The 22,328-nt window shown below is 41.1% G+C and overlaps 1 protein-coding gene across 4 annotated transcripts in view; it reads right to left on the bottom strand.

Moving 5' to 3' along the window:
* Positions 1 to 276: 276 nt before the first annotated feature.
* Positions 277 to 22,328, bottom strand: part of HDX (highly divergent homeobox) — a 41,916-nt gene continuing 19,864 nt past the window's right edge. For 2 of the 4 annotated variants that reach the window (XM_051630411.1, XM_051630412.1), the window contains 5 exons: positions 16,819 to 17,026; positions 13,576 to 13,655; positions 10,724 to 10,807; positions 8,142 to 8,264; positions 277 to 7,420 (listed from right to left, as the gene is read on the bottom strand). In XM_051630411.1, coding sequence (XP_051486371.1) covers positions 7,295 to 7,420; positions 8,142 to 8,264; positions 10,724 to 10,807; positions 13,576 to 13,655; positions 16,819 to 17,026 — 621 coding nt within the window. In that variant the 3' untranslated portion in view covers positions 277 to 7,294. Of the gene's footprint in view, positions 7,421 to 8,141; positions 8,265 to 9,731; positions 9,789 to 10,723; positions 10,808 to 13,575; positions 13,656 to 16,818; positions 17,027 to 22,328 lie in introns of those variants that run through there. The other 2 variants (XM_051630413.1, XM_051630415.1) reach the window with 2 other exon arrangements.

Below are 22,328 nucleotides of genomic sequence, written 5' to 3'. Positions count from 1 at the left end.
TCCGTGGGTAAAACTTGAGGGTGTTCTTTTTGTGAAGCCCACGAGCTGGGTGGCAAAGGGCCCTGCATCCAGCGTGAGGAACCCACTGACAGCCCCACCCTGCTGCCAGGAACCTCACCTGCCTCTTCCACTCTGCCCAGGCAACTGGAAACTGGTGCCAGTTCAGCCTCTCCTGTCAGCCATGGGGGAGGAAAGGAGAGGTGAGCACCTCCCTTCATCCTCCACCCTCTGAACAGGGCTGAGTTTTTACAAGAAATACAGAAACTGAGAACTTCATGTAGGAAAAGGAGTTAGTTCACCTTTATTTCATTTCTCCATAGTCCCAAACTTGACAGACGTAGAAAAATATCCTTGAGTCTAGTAGACAAATTTACCAATGCTAAATAGCCCTTTGCTCTGACCGACCGGGCTGCTCTAGATACATTTGTACAGGCATCACCTCTTTTCTCTTCTCAGGGAAAGGTTTTGCTAAACTAGAAACAATAAACTACAGAGGAAAAACTTGCTCTACCGAAGCATGCAGATGGAAGGTATCCTTCAAACTCAGAAAAGAAAAAAGAAGAATTAAGAAAGCAAACCAACCTTGAGACGCAGTTGGAGGAGAAAAGGATTTGGGCAAAAATAGAACAAAGAGGGAAAAAAATAATGAAGTAAAGACAAGCCAAAGCTAATTCTGTAAACTATCTGTGGATAAGTTAAAATATCTATGGCACAACTTTGCACAAAAAAAGAGAAAAATTAAGGCAAAGACCAACATTTTATATAAAAATAGCTGAGCAGGCTTCTAAAGAAGGAAATAAGCATTTCTCGTGATGACTCTTAATACAAGATTATAAATACCCTTATATATACAGAAAAAAAAATCAATACAAATGTATGGAATATTTCACTAGGCATCCATCTTTCAAATAAGCCAAGATCATATGTCCTGGACCATAGAGGAGGTACTTCAGTTTCACATCTGTAGTAGTTTCTTTGCTACACATACTGATACAAATAATAAAAATGCAATATAAATACTGATTTTTCACAGAGCAACTCAGAAATGCACGCGGGTTACCAAGCTTAATGAATTGGCCCAGAAAGAAATGGTCAGAGTTTTAAGATCATCCATTGGTTTGTGTTTTGTAGGGACAAGAAAACATCTGAGTTATACAGTAATATTTAAAACTTCAGATTTTTTTTTTTCTTTTCAATGAAACTGATACTTTAGTGAAACTAAAGCTGAAAATTTCATGGCAGAAGATTCATTATCTTTTGATAAATCCAGCAGGTTGTTTATTTGCCAAGATCCCTTAGAAATACCACGATGGGCGTTTAAATAAATTTCCAAGCCTAAAAAGTTACCAGTTTTGCAAGGAGTTAAACTCTAAACTGTATTTGTACAATTCGACTAAATTTCAAAACGATGTAATCAACATATAGCAAGACATAAGAATGAGAGCAAATAAAATATATTGTTGAAGAATTACATTAATATTTCAAGTGAAAATACCTTTGTAATATGATGCTCAAGTTCAGTATATCTGTGCACATCATAAATATGCATGTGTGTTCATACACACTCAGCAATTCTAGGAACAATCATAGCAATTCTATCATTCCATTGCAGAACTCATTTTTTTTCCCCAACACAACTCAGTGGATTTGCCAATGACTTTTTGAACTGTATTTCACAAAACTTGAAAATAAAAGCCCTTGCTTCCCAAGATGCAGACATTTTTTATTATCATTTTCTTGACGAAAACCCCAGGTTCTTCATTTCTGCCACTCAACTGAAGTGGCTCCATGTGCCTCATTCCCTCCCCACCCCCAGGCTGCAGAGGCTTGGACATCCTGGCAGCCCACCCTGTATTTCAGAGAGACAGATGGGATGGGGAAATTACAGGGACACTTTTAAAGATGAAACTTGTCTACAAAACACTGTCTACATTTACATTGCAACCTTCACTTCCTACCAATTCATTTTAATTTAACACTTGGTCACAAGCAAATAAAAACTGTTCCTACAATGTCTTTATACAGTTATGCAAAAAAAAAAACCCCAAACAAACCACCCAAACAAAACCCAATAGCTGCCACAAAAACATGAGGACATATTTATGAACCATGTCTCAGACAATGTAGAACTTATTCTTTTTAATTACAGTGCTGAGACTCATTATTTGATTCTTCTCTCTGATAAATTAATCTGTGATGTTTTGAGAAAGGTTCCAACAATCATTTAGTACCACAGTAAAGGATAATATCCATTCCTTACAGTAACTGTCCCCAAAATAGCACAGCTGGCCCAGTTACTACATCATCCTTCAGCTTCACCAAATATTTACTACCATTATCTTTTCTCCCTAATATCACACCTCTAGAATTTCCTTGTTTGAGACAAGCACATTCATTTAATGCTAAAATAAAAACCAAAGTCAACGTCTCACACTCAACTGAAAAACAAGCACAGAAGTGAAGGATGCATCTTGGAAATCATTTATTGCCTAGAAAATGTTAAAAAAAAAAAAAAAGTTCACATTTTCTGTGTGGTTTTAAAGGTGATGTTTCAGAGGTAGTGTGTGTAAAATGTAATACAGAATTTGAAAAGAATTATTGACTTAGTTCAGTAATACAGTAAAATGTTCAGCAGAACCAAAGCACTGACCTGGAACCAGTTTCCTTACAGGAACATTCCCCAGTGTCTCTTTTATCAAAGAGGGTTTAAAAACAAATTGTTTAAAAACAAGAACACCCATCACCCCACGTTTCTATCCTGTTTCTGTCTGACCAAAATGCCAGCTGCTGCCTTTCAGAGGCCAACAAATACTCTTTAGTCAGAACCAAACCCTGTTCTGCCACAGAAAGAACCAATTTTGTAGGACTGCTCCTTCTCTTTTTTTACTCATAACTGTAAAGATTTCCCAGTTGGCCAATGTGCTAAAATATTAATTGGATAGAGAAATCAAACACCATAAACCAGCTTCTTTCTAATAAGTAGCTGGAGTTTTCTCACTGCCCACCCTCTAACTTTGATCAGGCATCTCCCAGCTGAGCAACTTACTCAGCCTTATGCTGATTTGGGGCAGAAAAGGCCAAGTCTGGCAACACAAGCTGCAGGTTCAGCAGCTGCTGGTCCTCCTCAGGAAATGCAGCCCTGTGGCTCATGGGCTGCCCCGGAGGACCTGGAGGTGGGACTGGAGGTAGTAAATCAAGCTTTGGGTTGTAACATTCCAAGTTACAGGTTCTTCATGTTTCAGATAATCTGTGCTACTCTGTTTCTGTACATTGTGTTCTTTCCTCACACTATCAGTATCCTGAGACCAACAGTCAGCAACGACTGGAGTACCTAGGGAAAGTCAGTGCTGTGCATGGGTTTATGTCTAACACGAGGAACAGGGTAGTGCAAGAGAGATCCCATTTTGGGTGGTTTGATGGGTTTTAAGCAGTTATTTCCATTTCCAGAGTGAGGACGTTCATGATACTGTTGGTTTCTCCTACTGTATCACCACAACAGCAGACAGAGCTGTCTCCCTTTGGTGAATGGACTTGATAAGCTGCTTCCTAATTTAAGAAGATGAAGATCTAACCAGTACATTCCTTTTTGCACTCAGAGGACTGCAGAGCCCACGATCTGCTTGTCATTTGCAGACTTATTATTGCCTTAGTGAAAAAGAAGTACTTGGAAAGATTAAAGTGCAGTGCTGCTTCAAGAACCAAGCACTCCAGAAAATGGACACTTGTGTGGTACATCTGTTTGTGTACTTCTAAGTCTGCCCAAAACTCCCCTATTAGAATATTTACTATTACTCCCTCCTGTTAGACCTATAAACCTGACAGGAGTGTCATCTGCAGAGAAACGAGAAGAGGCACAGCTTCAGGAAACAGGTTTCTTCAGTATCATCAAGCTTGCTGGCATCAAAGCCTTGGGGCACAGCCCGTGTCCTGTCTCTGCCTTAACGTGTCTGTTCCAAACTACCTTTCCCCACTTTGGTTTCTTCAGAAAGACAAACCTCATCCTTCATGTTCCAATTGATGCATTAGGAATAAACAGTGCTGGGGGCAGACATCCTTCATGGACAAAGCAAATGAGAGCCTCTGAGAAAGAGGCTCCTCTGTGTGGCACAGAGGAAGCACAGAGCCAAACCAGGGAGAGGGGGCTCATCTCTGCCACTGACACCACAGCAGCAGCTTCATCTCTCACTGAGAGCCTACACAAATGATGAACTAGTACTTAATGTGGGCTCTCATTATCACAAAGGAAAGAACCATAAACTAAACCCTAACCACAGGCCCAGAGAGCCACCCCCATCTCTTCCCTTCACCTCAAGAGCTTTCAGAATTCCACCTGGAAAGGAGTGTCCCAGTGCCCCTGTATCAGAACCCAACGCTTGCCAGCAAGATGCTTGTCAGACAGCTACTGAGCTGGAGTTGGAAGGGAACATGCCCACCTCTCCCACACTGTTCTAGGGTCCAGCTGAGCAAGCCCCACAGCTCAGGGTGCTGCCTGCCACCTCAACCAGCACACTGCAGCACCTGGCAGGGACACCAGCAAACCAAGTCCCGAGGGACAAAGCACGTGTGTGGTGCTGGTCTGAGGGGTCACATGGGATTGTCAGAACTCACAGGGATGCCTCAGTGTTATGTGACAGGATCAGCAGCTGCTCTTCAGCCACTCTCCTGCAGAACTAGGGTTGCTGCAATGATTTAAAGTACCAGGAATGGCATCATTAAGGTTTGTGCTTTACAAACAACAGGAAAGAAACACAGATATTGAAAAGGCAGAACAACATCATCCTACATAGCATTTTGTGACAAGGAATATCATTGACACTCTTGCTTCCTGAATATCCTGTAAGATTGTCAAGTGTTTCAGGGTATGCAAACATGATCACTTCACTCTTTTGTCTTGTCACCCTACAGGAGGAAAAGGACCAAAGAGCAACGTGCCCTCGGGGATGGGCACTGACTGCAGCTAGAGTTTCATCCTCAAGAGGGTTCCAGCTTCCTTGAGAAAAGGGACTGAAGGTCATTGCTGGAATCTGGTAGTACTTCATGCAAAATTAATTCCTTTGATTCACTTGGCATAAGAAATAAAAGCCAGACAAAGCAAAATATGAATCATCAATGAATTTTTTCTTGCATAAAGGTGGATGACTTAACTGACCATGAAACCAAGAACTCGTGTGAAGAGTATCCTGCCTTTTGTCATGGGACTGTAAGTGGAAGCAGCAGGAAAACAGGGCCCAAATAGTGGCAAATCACAGTACTGTTTTGTTTTTATTTCAGCAAAGCTCAGAGAAAAGAGGTTTCATTGTCAGTGGCACAAATTTCCTATCTAGAGAGAACAGCATTGTTAACCCAGTATAGAAAACCCTTTATAAATGCTTTTTTCAGAGCGAGCAGGATTACAGCTGAGCCCCATCTTACATGTGAAGGACAGCAGTGTGATCTTTGCTTACAAACCTTATTTTAGATTGGTGCTCATTTCAACAGGCATTTAAAACACTGCTTCTCCTTTCAGGAGGACATGACCTGTCAGCTCAGGCAGTGAAAGGATGAGAAACCTACCACCTGCCTCTGCTCACCCAGGCTGCCTTCCCTCTCTCCTGGGACTCTACTGAGTTTTAATGCCTAAACTCAAACACAGGCCCAACAGCTTGTTTTTTTGGAGGTTACTCTAGGGAATAGGTGGTAAGAGGTCTTTTGGGAACTGAATTCTACAGCAGCTAGAATGGTGAAACTGGCTTGTTTTTTTTAAACAGCTTTTAAAACTGCTCCTGTCCTTCATGCAGCTGGTATTCAACAACATTGTTAGGAGCTCCCCGTGCCCGAGGGTGACACAGAGACAGGAAAAAACCTGGAAGAACAGAGCTCACTACTGATACTAAGAAAGTGGTTGTAGAAGTGACTTCTCAGATCAGACCGAGAAAAACCTAAAACTGTGACTTAATCCCAGCATTAAACAAAAAAACCCAAAGTGTTACTTCCCCAACACTGGATTTTGAGCTACATCTTGGACTTCTGATTGAAATTAAGAGGATTACTTACTGTACTGCACAAATAAGGATTCACCAAATCAAATTATTATTTGGCATAAACTTGAAAGCTCAGGCTTTTTACCAGACTGCTTGAAAAATGTTTGCTGAGCAGTATTCAGATGAGAAGTTATAGAGCATCAGTATTATGGGCACAAACCTACATGCCCTCCTAAATTTATCTGAATGTGTCTGAACATCCATTTAATCAGAAAAGGATTCAATGTCAACAACAGCTGGGAAAGAAGAAATTCATTTCAGCCACTTCCTGCAGTCAAGCTCACAGTTTAGAAATGGCACCTGGTGGTTGCCAAAAAATTGGTCAGAGAGGGCTCCTTCACAAGCAGGTCTGCACAACTCAATTCCAAACACTCAAATACCTTTCAGGATGCAATGACAGCTGTGCATTTATGACAGTGTCTTGATGAAGTGGAGCAAAGTTTGTGGAAAAATAGATACCCAATACTTAAAACAATGAACAGAAGCTCAGCATTCAGACGTGGACAAATAAAACCTGTAACTACATTCATAAACCCCTAAGGAGCAGTGTAAACATCTAATCCCATTGCTACTGTGAGAATATCAGAAAGTCATGTTCTGCAGCTATCAGTTTGTCCACATCCATCTAATTTCTTACAACACTTATGACTGGTTCTTCACATGAATCATTTATTGATGACAAGCCAATTTTTTCAGGTAGCCTTTCAATTATTATTTTTTTCAGCTGTTTTGGTCAGAACATGGAAGATGCAACAATCTGAAGTCACATAATGAAAAACACTGGAATTTCAGGTTTTCAAAAGGGTTGGAGCACAACTCATAAAGAGCCTGTTTATTCTATTTGAATCCCCAATTTTTAGTCCACCTACCTGAGTAAAAATGGGGAAGCAAGTAATAAACCAGACCGGTGAGCAAGCAACTCTGAAGAATTAGCTGTCTGTGTAACAGGATATTTATTGTCCATCCTTGGATCCCTGCTCAAAAAGACTTTGCTGCAGAGCAAGAGTTATTCTGGAAAGTCAGAAGTTATCCTCATCAAGGCCCCACTGCTCAAACCTTTTCCTCAGCTCCTTCATTTCCCAAACCCAACATTTGCAGGGGCACTGCAAACTGTAGCCATGCCACATGAGAGGTGTCCTTCAGGAAGGTCTGTCTCACCTGGGGCTCTCTCTTTTGGACTGCAAAACTCTGGAAAGCCAAATGCTGTTCTCTGCAAACCTGCATCTTACGTGGGGTTGCTTTTTTGTCAGTTTAAAAAAAAATAATAAAAGAAATCACAAACTGTCTGAGGCATTTTTCTCTGATAAAGACGACAAGCTGAATGAGGTATCATCAGGTTCTGGGGATGCATGGTTGAAATCCATTTCTTCTAGTTCTGGAGGTAAGTCTGAGAGCAGTGCCTGGGAGAAAAAAAGGAACAATGCAGCATTAGGTATGGACTTGATGTCAGCACTAAATATCTGTTCAACATGGAGTGAACAAACTTTGTTGAGCTTTTCTGTCACTGGATGGGTAACAAGAAGTCAGTGTTGCTAGACAGTGAAATGAAAAACACCCTTTTAAGATGATGCACCTTGTAACAATCCCAGAAGTTACTTAAGTTATTGTGGAAACAGATGAAAACTTTTTTTTTTCCTACAAACTGTTCACAACCAAATTATTTATATCCTCTTATTCATGTATTTTTAACATGCAAAAGCTATCCAGCCATGCTCTGTTGTGATCACACAGAACCAGCTGCTGCATGCAAGATCTTTACTGGTTCAGTGATTTACTGATTTATCTCCAAGATTTCAAGTTTCTTTATATTCAGTTCACATGTTTTTATGAAAAAAAAAAATATGAAAATAACCATAAGCCAAATTTATTTTGGACGGAAAAGTGTTCTAAGTTTCTTTCTCACAAGTTATTGTTTCTATTTTTACACCTGAAAAGCTGCAGAGTGTAAAGGCAAAAGGGAAAAAATGTCAGCATCAAAATCTCTTCCTAATTAAAGCACCAAAGGTTCCTCATACAAGGATCCAACCCAGTGTTACAAGAAGTGCCACGTGTTACACATGGGAGTGACAGAGCACACAGTGACAAACACCTCCTTTCAGCAAAAGCTATTTCGAGCACTACCTGCTGCTGTTCTTTATCATCTGATTTAATAGCAAGTATCAAACTCCGAGTAAATGTCTGTAGTTCAAAATACTTCTGTTTGTGGTTCTCCAACTCATTCTCAATGAATCTGACTTCTTCATTCTGTGGGGGGAAAAGACAAAGTTCTGCAGGTAGCAAACAACATGGCATCACTCTGAGGACACCTAAACATACTCCTCTTAAAACACCATGGCTTTAGTGCAAATGAGTAAAAATGTGTTTGTTATGATTCCTGCCAAAACCAGGAGTAAGTAAAGGCAGAAATTCTACAGCTGTAGAATGACAGCACAGCTCTAAGCCTGCAAATGTGGATGCTGGTTCATTTCTCCTTATCCTCCACAAGATACACATCATAACAAATCATGTTACCCGCAGACAAAGCATTTCAGAATCACTGACTCTCTTTAAAACATTAATGACTTGAGGAAAAGTTTATATTAACCTTGTAAAGAAGCACTGCTTTTTATTTTATAAGGATGATGTCTAATTCCATTTTAAAATAAAGATAAACAAAGCCCAGGTCCCTTCGTAGGAGTGGTCTTGAAAGGCAGGCTGACTGTGACAAGAGACAGCAACTCAATCCCATTATTACAGCAGACTTGACACAAACACCAGGGAAAACAACTTGAAAATTCCTCAAAGCCACCACAAATTAAAATATAGCATCCTCTACCACAGCTGAGTTTGACGTGTATCAGGAAGTGTCAGCTCCCTGACCCCCCTCAAGATTGCAGAATAAACAGGAATGTATTTACAAAATGGAGAAATACCAATAATGTGCATGGCTCTGCCTAAAAAGGCATTTTTCCACCTTTTGCATAAAGGCACCTTCCAGTACGTGCAAATATAAAAAAGAACAAAGTTCTTAATTAAAAATTCAGATTTGATAAGTACTTCAGTTTATTCCAAATCTCTCTTCTTCAAAGTTACCAACTGATTGGTATGCAAGCTCAAAATGCTCAATCTGTTGATCAGTGTGGAGCTGAAATCCATTTTCTCTGCTGATTTACCTTTGCAAAGATCATGTAACCTAAATAAACAGTTCACTTTTCAAGATCAAAGTCAGGGTGCATTTTTGGAAAAGGGGTCTGCACCGTAGCAAAAAAATGTGCATCCTCCATGAGATGGTGATGAAAAAACCAGGCACACAAAAATTGTTAGCAATGCAGAGTCCACAGAGAGAGGAAACATTTAGGTTCAGAGCTAATTCCTGCTAAGTGCTGCACTTACTGAGGGGTATCAGAGGCAAGAAAAACCCACCCTGGCTTATGCAATCACATGATTGATTAGGTTGGCAATTTTGCATACAAAATGTTCCTTAATGGCTGGTTCTGGTGGCAGGAAATGTCAATAGTGAAATGACAAGCTGGCATTTTGTTTTAATGGTGAAATTTCTTCTTCTTTTTTTTAGAACCCAGAACTATGCTCTGATATTGATGCTTATATTTGCTAGAGTGGCTGTAACTCCACTTTAGTTGATGTGAAAAGGTGAGACTAAATGATGAGCTGGAAGGTTTGTAACAAGCCTTTCAAAATACTTGTTCTTTTCTTTTTTTTATCCTCCAGAAAATGCACATTTCTTCAGCCAAAACACTGCTCTCCATACTGTTTCAGGTTGTAACAGCTCTGGGAATAAGACAGAAATATCTGGGCTGTGATTTTGAGGCTTTCATAAGCAAATCAGCTGAATGCATTGCTTTCAGATGGGAACCTAGAACTTGCCTATTTAGCCATGGACTTTGCCCAGCCAAAGGAGGAATTCAGATTTATGCAGAAAACACAGGCACAAAGACTAATCACTAATGTCAAACAACAAGCCAACAAACAAGGCTCTGTAGGGCATGCTGTCACAACAAGCCTTTCACTGTGGTGACAGGTGACATTAAGAAAAGGTCATTCTCTCTCCATATTCATTCTCCACTGCCCTTGCCAGGAAAACACAGCCTGAGTGAGTGGGTTTTTTTGGTTTGAAAAGATGATTTATTTATTGTGTTGGCAATTATCATTAGTAGAACATACCTGTTTCCTAAAGAATAAAAAAAAATAGCTATGTAGATAAAACCATGTTCAATATCCAACACAGAACTGTGGCAACTCTTGGGAGAGCAGGGCCACAAGTTTCACCTTTACCATTTGGTAGCAGACAGCAGCTGTCAGGCATCCAACTGCTTTCCCTGCTTCCCACAACTACTGCTTCCAGACTTCTTCCCCATTTTATGAGAGGATTCCAGCTGCTCTGCATGTAACAATGTGCCCTGACACTCCAAAGAACAATTCTCACACAGAGAGCAAGTTTTGCTGTAGAGGCTGGTAGGAGCTGGAGGTGGCTCCAGCTGAAGTAACTCAAGCAACTGCTCTGCAGAAATGGGATTTTTCCTGCCACCCTCTGGGTTGAAATAAGGGTAATCTGGCTGTAAATGGGATGAGATGGGACTGAGGGGATGATGTGTGGTAGCCACGACTTCCTGATAAAAGCCTTTGCTGAACTCCTTGCAGATCCACCCATCTGAACCGTCTGTGCAGGATTATCCTGCTTAACACCTCACAGGCTAATTACTCACCTTATAATCCAGAAGGGAACTCATTTGATCCACTTCAGAGTTACTTATCATATCACTTTCTTCATCATCTATGATTTCTATTTTCTGGAAAAGAAGTGAAAGGTTCACTCAAACATTCGAGTGCAGAGACCAGCCCAAACAAAGAGCAACCAGCACCTCAGACATGCCAGGAAAGCATGAAGGGAACAGGCCCTTCCGCTTCCTCCTGAGAAATTCCGAGTCGAGGAGCCCCCGTTAGGTGGCAATCATGCACCTCAGCCAGAGGGAAGCTCGGAGCTGCTGCCATGGTGACCCAGGCTGTGTACAGAGGAGGAGCTCGGTGGCACCACGCCTGGGGCATGAAGTCGCACACCAAGCCTCGCTACAGCCTGCGGTTTATTCTGTAAGCCTTCTGCTTGAAGACCTCCTGCAGGGAGAAGGTGGTTATGGAAGTTTACTCCTCTGGAGCAAAACAGACCATATGGCAAGTGACAGGCAAGTCCTGACCAATTTCTTGCCTAAAAACATGAAGAGTTCTCCTCTGGCCTTCATGGCCGTAGTGCAAAGTCCAGATGCTCTGAACAGCAGAGGGTGTTGACACAAAGGCCAGTTCCAAAAGCACACACAGGGACATTTTCACTTCATCCATAAAAATCCCCAGGACCTTTCTAGGTCAGGTTTCTGAAGGTATCTGAAGTGCTGAAGGCCAACCCTCATGCTTTTAGAACTTAGAAATACATTCCAATCGCATCTCAAGCTTTAAAAGAGTCACTTTTACAGGATTTACCACTGGCATGTTCTGGTTTTCTTCCCAGCAGAAAACCTTCTTATGTAAGAAAGTTATGGTAGAAGATGATGTTGACAGGAGAAAACAAAATTGACACATTTTTGGTGCACCTAGGAGATTTTACTTTTTCTTCTTACTTAAGCTAGATCCCAAAAGGGATGAATTTGAATTAGACAGTGATAAGAAGGGCTTTTGTTACTAACTGGTAACTGCACAGATGAAACTAGAAACTTCATTGTATTTTTGAAAGGGAAGCAACGCTAGTATAAGAAGGGAGGTTTGGGTGTTTTTTTTTTTTACTATTTTAATTGTTTTGTTAACATTTATGTGACTGCATATAATAAGTTAAAGCGATTTTTCTAAATTTCTTAGTATATTGTTCACTACAATGCAGGTGGAGGCCCACACTGACACTATACACCTCAATGCTTAGTTCTTGAGGTGTTTTTAGAGGCTTCTCTGCAGCACTTGTGTGTGTGTTGGTGCATTCTGTCTGCCTGCAGAGCAGCCATCAGAAAGTTCCCTGTAATCACCACAGAGAAATCCTTCCAGAGAGGTTAACAGTCTCTCACTGGTAGGACCCACCAAGCTCACAAGTATGTGTTGAAGGTAGGGAGGGTAAAGCACATTTTCTGTGCTTCAGTGTCTGACAACCCAGCTGAAGTGATAACATTTCTAAGGCTTAATGCCACAAAGATCTGTTGCTGTATCATACCCTGAGTAACACTGTGAACCAAATATTTTTGGGTTTAGATTCAGCTTGAGGAAAGAGTCTCTAAATAAATGCCAAACATTCACACTATCTTTCTTATAATTATACATTTTAAGATAGTAAGGGCAAGAACAGATTAGAATTTCAAATAGGAAAACTGTGTCTTTTATGCAGGCCCCATGTATGTCAGTCCAATTCTAACTGCATACATTTAAAAAATGTTGTTAATGTTTTCAGAACAGTATGAAAAAACTATTCCTGTTTTCCCTCCACCTCCTTATTCTATCAAATTATGCAATGCTGGAGCTCAGGTAGATGAGAATAGAGTCTGTCAGACATCCCCTTGGCAGACCTTTTACCTTTGACACTGTACATGCTGCATCTCCATGGTAAATGCATCAGCCTGAAACTCAGAGTGATTATATTTAAGGTCACAGCAGGCCATGGAGGTAAACAGAAAGGAAAAAGAGACCCGTGCCCATTCAGACAGCCACAGAAAATACAGCTGTGGGGTTTCAGTTAATGCAAAAGAAAGGAAACTCTCTCATTTCTATATATAACTTTGGGGAGGGGAATCTGCTGTTTGCTCCCCTGCTCCAGATTGTGTGTCATTAACACTCGTGTCCTCATCGTGTCCTGAGCTACTGTTGTTTCATGTCCAACTGCAGGAACAGTGCAAGGGACTAGAACCATCACCTGTCCATTCTGCAGATAACTTTTAAGATAAAAATTACCCTACCACTATGGGGGTCTTCTCTTCCTCCTCTCCTTTCTTCTAATTTGAGAGAAGACAGGCTAAACAAAGAAGATACATTGCATTACTTGCCAGGACTCCTCCCTTTGTCCTTCCTTCCTTCTCTGACTGCAGTCAGTTAAAACCAGCAAGAACAACTGGGGTTTGACTCAACGTGAAACCAAGAAACATCTCCAGAAGGCCCTGGGAATGAAGAGTACATCCCCACCCCACTCTGATCTCACACACCCAAGGTCAGCCACAGAGGAAGCACTGGACATCCCTGACTTCCTTAATGCTACAAAAAACCCCATTGTTTCAATCATTATTCTCTTTTTTTTTTTTTATATTCTTACTGTTTTACTACACTAGGTGCTTACAGAGCACTACCCAAGCATTGTGCTTTGATCTCTAGGAAAAGACTAGATTGTTGTAACACAGAAGCAGCTGTAGAATGACATTTCTACTGAATGGATCTAGCTCTCTTCCTTGAAGTTCCTTGTGGTGCTCAAGAAAGAGGGAAGGACTCTTAGCACACCCGACTGAAGTTTTCACCTAGTGAAAAAACACTAGTGTTGGAAACCACCTCAGCAGTAGCACTGAAAGAGGCCCCTTTAGAGGAAAAGGAAAGGTACACATACCACATTGTCAGCAGATACTGGGTTCTGGTCATCATCTTTGTGACCAATTTCTTCATTTGGAAGAGCTTCATTTGTCTCTTCTGCAGAAATAAATTAGTTTTTCAGATTTCATTCAAGTTTTATACTGAAGGAACAAGAACAGTCTTTATCACTAAATATGTCACATCTGCTAGATACAAAAGCCAAGTCATATTACCAATGCCTATTAATAAAAAAATACTCTGTGTCTTACTAAAAAAGACATAACATCACAAGTATTTCAGGGTGAAGTCATGCCAAAAGCTGCCTGAAATGACAGGAATGCTGCACACCAAAACCTTCCTATTTTTAGGTTCAGGTTGGAATATTCAAAAGTGCTTAGTTTCACATCAGAGGTGGGCAGAACTTCTTAAAAAAATTGAATTACTACATGAAAAATCCTGCCTGCCCTGAAATATGTAGCAGAATCCCACCTCCTCCTTCCAGACACTGATTAAGTTTTGAACCAAAAACTGATCAAGCAGATTATTTCATTCTTGTATGGCAACTATTTATTCCCAGTGAACCTAACCTGCTCTCTTCTGTACAAGCAAAGTTGAAACTGCAGATTTTACCCCTGGATTTCAAGCACAAGCACCAAATGATTCTCTCAGTCCTGACTATGGCCACGGTGCAAAAACAGGGTAAGTCTGTTCACCCCTTTGTTAATTCTCCACATGAATATACCATTAAGAAGAAAATGGTTGAGAGAAACAGCAAAGCAGGAAATAAAACAGAGGCAAGGCACCTATGATAAAATAAAACTTAAAATATGCCATTAACAGCCAGGCTACTAATTGGAAATACACTCCTCCCTAGTGGTAGTAAAGTGGCACAGTTCTGCAGAGCTTGCATTAGAAAGGTCCAACAGTCCCACCCTCCCACCTGAAGAGGACAGGGGGACAGTGAGTGAACAGGCAGCAGATGTTCCTGTGGCTACTGCAAGAGAGGGCAGATAATGAGGCAGGTGTATCATTCAAACACAGGGACACCAGGATTGAACTGGGGATTATCAACACTTGCAATGAAAGGGTAATATTTAGGCCAGATCACAGAGAGTTACTGTCTTAAATAGCTTTTCTACCAGGGAAATCTCTCTAAACTGAGCACATTTTATTTGAGGTTGCTCCAAATAAATTTAATCTGCCACGGGCCACAACTTCAGAGGAATGTTTCTGCTGGCAGCAAAAGCAAATGGGTCCAAATGGGAGAACCATAAAGCAGGGAGCACCACACAACCCCAGGGATGAAGGTCACTGAGGATGTGCCTCAGGGAGCCTGGAAAAGCCTGAAGCACCAGTGGCTCCACAGCCCTGACAATCACCACTTCCATTCAATAGGCAAACGAAGCAACTCCCTCCAGCACTTTCAACTCTTTAAATATTCATCCTGAGCTAATATGAACTGGCACAGCTATAATGGCCTCCACAGCTGTGCTCACTTACACAAAGTATGCATTCATTTCACACAAGTTTAAAAAAGGTAAAGCATTAGGAGAACTTTAATGCTTAAAAGCAAGTGCCAGCACCACTTTCAATCTAATTAGGAGACTAAAAATATCTTTTCCTGGTTTTGAGTGATTTTTTGTTGTTGTTCAGGTGTTCTTGTTTGGTTTTATTTTTTTTTTAACAAATTGAGCCAAAAGTTCTACTTCTGAAACATCAAAATAATCACATATCTGTGGCTGAACAGTACACGGGATCATTGGTGGAAATATTTTCCAGGAAGTTCACAAGCTGAGCTGCAGCACATTTTACTGGACAACATCCTGAGAAATAGCAACTTCTTGTGTTAGAATAGAGGGATGAAAGTGGGATTTCTAGATGCTGTTGAAATCCTACAGTTTTCTGGCACTTCTGAAACTTTGATGATCTACTCTCAGTCTTACACAGCCTTTATGAAAGCCTTGTTCAATAAATGTGGTGTTATTTCTCACTTTAAGCCACAGTGAATTCAGACCCTTCCCCTGTCAACACTTTCTTTCAAGAACATCTGACTAAATCTGTTTCCTTCCACACCTCAGGCAAATCAAGGACTCTTAGATTCCGCATCTTACTTGGTTTTCAATCACTTGACCCATTTCTTTATCATCTTATTTTCTTTTTGGCAGGAGATGACAAAGCTATCACAAATTCTTGCCCAGCAATTCTCCATTTTTCAAGTCCTTTCCTTTAAATTGCTCAGACAAAATTACAACATCAGGCCTGCCACATTAAGCTGCAGTAGCATGCACTGGATCAGACCCTCCTTGAGTTTGGAGAGCAAAGGCTCTATTGATCTCTGCTAATCAGAAGCACTGGGAGCAATTAGTTGAGCTTGTGAAGGCAGAGGCTGTGCTGAGCAGCAGCTGATGGGCCCCAGGCCCCACGTTGCTGAGGTACAAAAGGGAAAGGGAGAGATGGATTTAACATGGGCACGAGGTCTGGGACGAGGGTAAAAGGGAATTAAGTTCAAGACACTTACCACTCGGATCATGCAATTTCCTGACAACACAGGCACCCTGCATGTGCAGCTCTAAGGCTCTGAGCAGTCCCCTGCTACTGCCTTTGATCTTTTCTGTGGGCTTGTATTTGCTTGTCAGTGACCCTACACAGAGCAGACAGCTTCGTGGCAGCAGTTCTGCTACACTGACATCCTGGGAAGCCCTCTCAGTTCAAGAGCAAGTCCAAGCTAATCTAATTCCTGAACCTATCCCATCAGCATGAGTTTAGTATCAGGGAAACTGTAACAGAGTTCACAGCTCTGCTCAGCACAAAGCAGGCAGGTTCACACTCATTAGTGCTTGTTTAAAGGAGAACTGTTGGTGTGGTTCAGGCTAACAGGAATGGATATCCAAGCTGGCTGTGTGGAACTAGCCAGTTAACACTGAGCATTTTTTAAAACCTGCCTTCCTAGGGAAGTGAGACTTAGATATTTGCACTGTCTGTCCATCTCTCAGTTGCACCAGCAAATTGTGAACTTGCCATTTAACTCCAGATGAATCTGGCAGAAACAGAGGGTTGATGAGAAAAGGTTTCTGCAATATTTGTGATTACAAAACCCAAATAATTCATATAGAGAGAAGAAAGAGACCAAACAGGACTGTCAGTACGGCCAAGGTAGATATCCTGTGACTGTTAAGACATTCCTTCAGATGTTTTTGATCGTGTACAACAGAGAATCCAAAGCATGCACACTGTACAAAATTAAAAATATATGCACAGTAGTAACTGCATTTTCAAATACCTTGTGAGCTTCCTTCAGATAGGCAGATTGATACTTCATCATTCCTATCATTATCATCCCCCACTTCAGTAGCAGTTTCCTCTCCCGGATTAAGTGCTGATTTAGAAACAAATTCAGATTGATCAGAGAAATCAGCAGGACCTCCTCTAGGGGGTGGGACCTCAATCCCCATTAAACGATATTTCCGTCTTCGATTCCCAATCCAAGTCTTGTAAGAGAAATAAACATGAATGAAATCAGAAACTATAACAAAAGCAACAGGCCCACAACCAAGTGAAATTAGCACATCTGTAAGACAGGAGCGAGAGCGTAGCCAGCAATTCAAAGGAGATGATTATTCCCCTGTATCCAACCTTCATGAGGCTGTTTCCTGGAATTCCAGGTCCAGGTTCAGTCCTCCAACACAAGGGAAAAAGGAAGGTGCAGAGCAAAAGAAAAAGAAGCAACAGTCACAAGTCACAGCAAGGGAAGCTCTGACTGCAATTAAATAAAACAATGCTTTAGAGTGAGGCACTGGAGCAGTTTATCCATAGGAGTCTTAGTATCTCCAACCTCAGGGGTACTCAACATTTCACTGGACAACATCCTGAGAAACCTAACTCTAAAGTCAATCCTGCTCTAAATAAAGAGTAGGACTAGGTGACCTTCAAGGTGTCTCTCTACCTAAATTATTCAACCGATGTAAGATCTTTGATGCAGGTTCTCCCACTCTGCAACTTCCACAGGGGGACTAAAGCTTCCAGTGACCCAAAGGGCCCTCCTGTTCTAGGATTTCTTACAGCACAGAAGACATTGTCCAAGGTGGTAGCTCTACATCATTACACTTTGATGATAAAACATAACTTGGCAGAATTCAGTTCAGAGCAATACTCTCCTTCAGTCCTCTTTGGTGGAAAGCAAGTCTCGAAGAAACATGGCTTGCAGTGAAGTTCTGTAAAAGCACACTGTGAACAGTGGTGGAGATGAAACAGGTCCAAGACCAAGGAACTTGGAAACCCATCCATTATCAGATATGTATGGATGCTTTAAGTTCACTTTACATCAATAAAATCGTCCACAAATAAAACACATATTCACCGTTCTCCAAGAGATTCTGTATAACCTGACTTCTCTAATAAAAGTCTACACTAAAAATTATTTAAACCTCAAAATAGAGTTTAACATGATGTAAGAAGGATGATCTGCAACTTTTCACCTCTTTACTCTCTCTTTTCCTTTGCAATACTCAGGCTTCTGGTTTCTCATCCAATTTCAATTCTACTTAACAGCTCCTGTACCCAGACACTTTGTTCCACCCATCACCACTGGCATCCAAAATTCCTTCTCAGAGCCAGGAATCAATTTCTCTGCCAACTTCCAGTCTTCTTGACCTGGCTCTCCTCCCCCTTCCACACCATCTAAAACATAGTAGAAGCAGCACTGACAGCACTAGTGGGACCATCCTCATTGCTCCAGGACTTGACCACAGGCTGGCCCAGGATGGACAGTGGAGTTTAGCCAGGTAAGGTGTCACCAGGTGTGCACAGCATGGTTGTTAGGAGGTTCTGAAGCTTGCTGAGTGCTGGAATCTCTGGGTTGCTAAAAATCAAACCTCTCTGGAAAGCAAGGGCAGTTCCTGTTCTTGAACACAGATAATCATGGCATGGCAAAAAGCACAGCCCTCCATGAGGTCAGTGGTCCAACAGAGTTTTCCAAACACATGAAGATAGTAGAGGATTTTTTTCTTTAAAGATCCACTAAACCACGTTACTCTGGTTTACTTCAGAAAAACCCATGTTGTTCCTCTTCCCTATCACCCTTTTACCTGCCGTTCTGACAGATAACAGGAAAAAGTGTAGTAATATTTTTTCCCTTTTAATGCCTTGATTATCAGACAGAACAATTACAAAATATGAACAGCAGTCCCAGCTACTAAAAATAGCTTCATGTTGTGCCAACTTTGAAAAAAACCATCTTTTTAAAGCTGAATCTCTTCAACTAGCTAACAGAGAACATGCTTAATGCTATTTTTGGCAAAGCATTTTTGTTGGGTGCTACCTGCTTTTCCACCTTGCTGATTCTCCTCTTTGAAGGATGCAAAGCAGAAAGTGATCTAGATATTTTCATACATTAGAGAGTTTGAGGAACAAAAACAAGTGGCCCTTCTAGACCTATTTCTCTTTTTTTTTTTTAACACTGTATTGCCATTATTTAAATTTTCTCCTAATCTTATGATGGTAATAAACACTGCTAACAACAACAACATTTAAAAACAAATCTGCTGCTTTTTCCTAAAAAAAAAATCAGCAAAAAAGAGTCACTTGAGAAAGGTAGGGCTTACTTATCTTTTTACATACCCTTCAAAGCAGAAAATCTTTCATTCAACACACAGAATGTGTCATAGAAGATGAACTTATTTTTATAGTGTCTTGAAATTTAAATGGGAAAGAGAAGCAATCAGCTTCCATATCCTGCATGGTGCATCTCACAGGGAATATTCTGGAGCAACAAAATGATGAGTGTAAAAACAGGCTGGTATTTTTATTTAGGAAACCAGCTTAATCATTCTAACTCTTCCCCTAAAATATGACCTCCCTAAAAACTTCAAACAACACCTGTAAAGTGCACGTGATCAGACTCATTAAGCTAACTTAGGGGAGCCAGCAATGGACTCAGCAGCAGCTTCCCCAGCTCCAAATGAACAGATGACCAGGAAGAATCAGGAAAAAGGGAGAGTCCAGGCAGGAGGAGCCAGCATATGTCTGCCCTCAGGCAGCTTGTAAGTAAGTGGACTGGCAGGGAGCAACTTAAAAAGCAGGATTACAGCTCTGCAGATATTGAGGTTAGGGTGTCAACGTGGTAGAAAGATCCTAGGTTGGAGCCTTCAGAAATCGCACTTCACTGAAAAAATAAAGCTGGAATAGTCCCAGTTGTTTTTCCAAGGTCTGTTTTGATCATAAACCTGTGGTGGGAGCCTAGGAGTAGCTTTTTGACTGTTCATGAATGCAGGCTTTATGTTCTATTAAAAACATTGTCATGCAGTTTTCTTATATTCCTCCTATATTTCTGAGGAGTTTGAAGCTGTCGTTCATCTTTCTCAAATATCCAGAGTATTGTGCCAAGAAAGCTACTCTACTTTCAGACATTTTGTTATGAATGAATAAAATTAGTCAAGAGAAATATAAACAAAAATGTGTAAGTAACTACAAGCTCCTCCTCCCCCCAACAAATGTAATCAGCAATTATTATAAAGTAATTAAAAGAAATGTTGTGAGTTTAATGAAGTATTGGCCAGACTTCACATATTTAAAGTTGGCCCAATGGTTGGATTTTTTTGTATTTTTGAACATTTGAGGGTGCAAATGTGCATGATATCAAGGTGCAACCAGCAGCCACTTTCTCCTACTAGGAGTCCAATAACCATGGAACCAAATGCCCTGTTCAGCCTTAAAAGATCACATCCAGTGGAACTATGCACACTGGCAAACATTAGGGCTTCTTGCACAGGAAAACAGATTTGATATTTTCTTTGTACTGGAGAACTTTCAAGCCAGTATGGGTGATAAGATTGGATCAGCTGTACTTCTGGAATGGCAACGTTTACCTGAGCTAGGAAATTCCATTTTTAAAAGCTATTAAAAGGAAAAAATGGGGATGAAGAAAGAAGTGATAATGCTAGGCATATATAAATATTCTACAGTTATGTTTGTGTTTACATATAAAATACTATTTACAGAATATATTATACATATTTATTGTCTGCATTATTTGATGCATACGTATTTACTTGGCTTTATATACATATTTATTACAAGAATCTTTTGTTTTACATCTCCAAGAGAGGAAGAGTTGCTACCTGCACACTACCTGGGATTCAAGGGACAGTGAAACCAAGGGCAATGAAGTACTGAAATGGAGAGCTTTTTCCAGAAGTGTTCCTCAGCCCAACCCTCCTTGGCTGTGCCTGCAGGATGGGGCAGAGGTGCTGTGGTTGGCTCCTGCCTTCCAGCTGCCTGTGCCATGGCTGTGTCCTGACTCCCTGTGAGACAGGCTGTGCTGCACATTCACCTCCAGACGCTGGTGCTTCCCTTCCCACTGAGGGAAATGCGGGTTGGCAGGGAAGGAGAGAGGCAGGATGCTGAGTGCTGCACAGATCCCCAGACAAAGGTAGGACATATCCTCTAGAGCACACGATGGAAAATACCTGTCCTACAGCTGGGATACACACGGTGTGCCTTAGAGAAAGGACAACAGGAAGCACTGAAGATCACACTTGTCCTGTAGCATTAACTCAGCTCTAAGAAAGCAGCAGTGGTGCAGGACCAACCTCCACCTAATTCCTGCTGCAATTCTCACGTCTGCCATGTAGAGGAACCAGAGGCAGAGGTAGGACAGACACTGGTAAGGACACCAGCTGAAGAGAAGGAATCCTTTTATTCATTTATGTATCTTCTAAGGTTACATCAGGGAATCTTCTGGAACTGATCAGAGCCTGGTACATCTGCCCTGAAGACAAAAGCATTTCAAGCAGATGCTCTTGAAAGTCAAGTACAGAACTTCATGCTGTCATCCTGTGAGTGCCAGCAAGGACGTTCTTAAGGGAACAAAGGAGGAGAGGTGAAACATGAGTATCAGTCTTACTGTCCTGTGAATGAGGTATTTCCTATCCAGGAGTCCATGTTGAGATAAGTGGAGACACCTTCACCTTTCAGAAAGCAAACTGAAGAGCTTGGAAAATACAGAGCAATTTTATTCTCTACAGAGAAAAGAGTAATTCTTTTCAGCCTCCAAAACTGTTTTTTCTATTATTCCTGTGTGCTCAGGGAAACAAGCAAGTAAATAACCAGATTAGGGTTCAATACTGAGAGTAACTTTGGCACCATTTTGATAAACCAGCCACAAATGAAGAGTCTGAAATAAGGGCTCCTAGTTCTGATTTTGAAGCCATGTCAGAATTTAAAGAAAAGAGGTGGAAAAAGAGGAGAAAGGCTGAGAGGCCTAGTGATAATTCTCATGCCTGTCATGGCTTTTGTACTGACTGCAAAAAATGAAGAATGGAAGGACCCAAGGAATGAGACACCCACAGTCTGAGTCAGGATGTCAGACTGCTAATTGGGAATAACAGTGGCAACAACTGATGCTGTACCAGATTTCCCAGCCTCTGGAAGAGATGATGTGGAGTCGTTCTCAGGAATCAGGTTATTTACACCAAACCTGTACTTTCCAAAGCAATCTTTCCTCAACAGAATATCAAACTGAAGTAACCCAGAATTTCTCCCAGTACCCTTTGCCCTCTGTCACATCCCAACCTGCCTTGAAGATAGGCTTGTAAATTATTTTTTCCTATTTTTGAGCATTTTCTTTCATACATTTACAACTATTTTTTTCCATAAGCAGTGATGAGAAATATTTTCCCTGTATCTTGAGAAAGGCTCTTTTGTTTCTTAACAGAAATAGAAATAGCACTTTTCAGTCTTCTAGGATACTCCTAAAATCTTACTCAAGTCTAAAACAGAATGTCAAAGGGCTTC

Source organism: Apus apus, chromosome 12 (genome assembly GCF_020740795.1).
Source record: "Apus apus isolate bApuApu2 chromosome 12, bApuApu2.pri.cur, whole genome shotgun sequence".
NCBI classification, from domain to species: Eukaryota; Metazoa; Chordata; class Aves; order Apodiformes; family Apodidae; genus Apus; species Apus apus.
The sequence above is the reverse complement of the archived record's forward strand: the minus strand, read 5'-3'. Positions and strand labels throughout refer to the sequence as shown.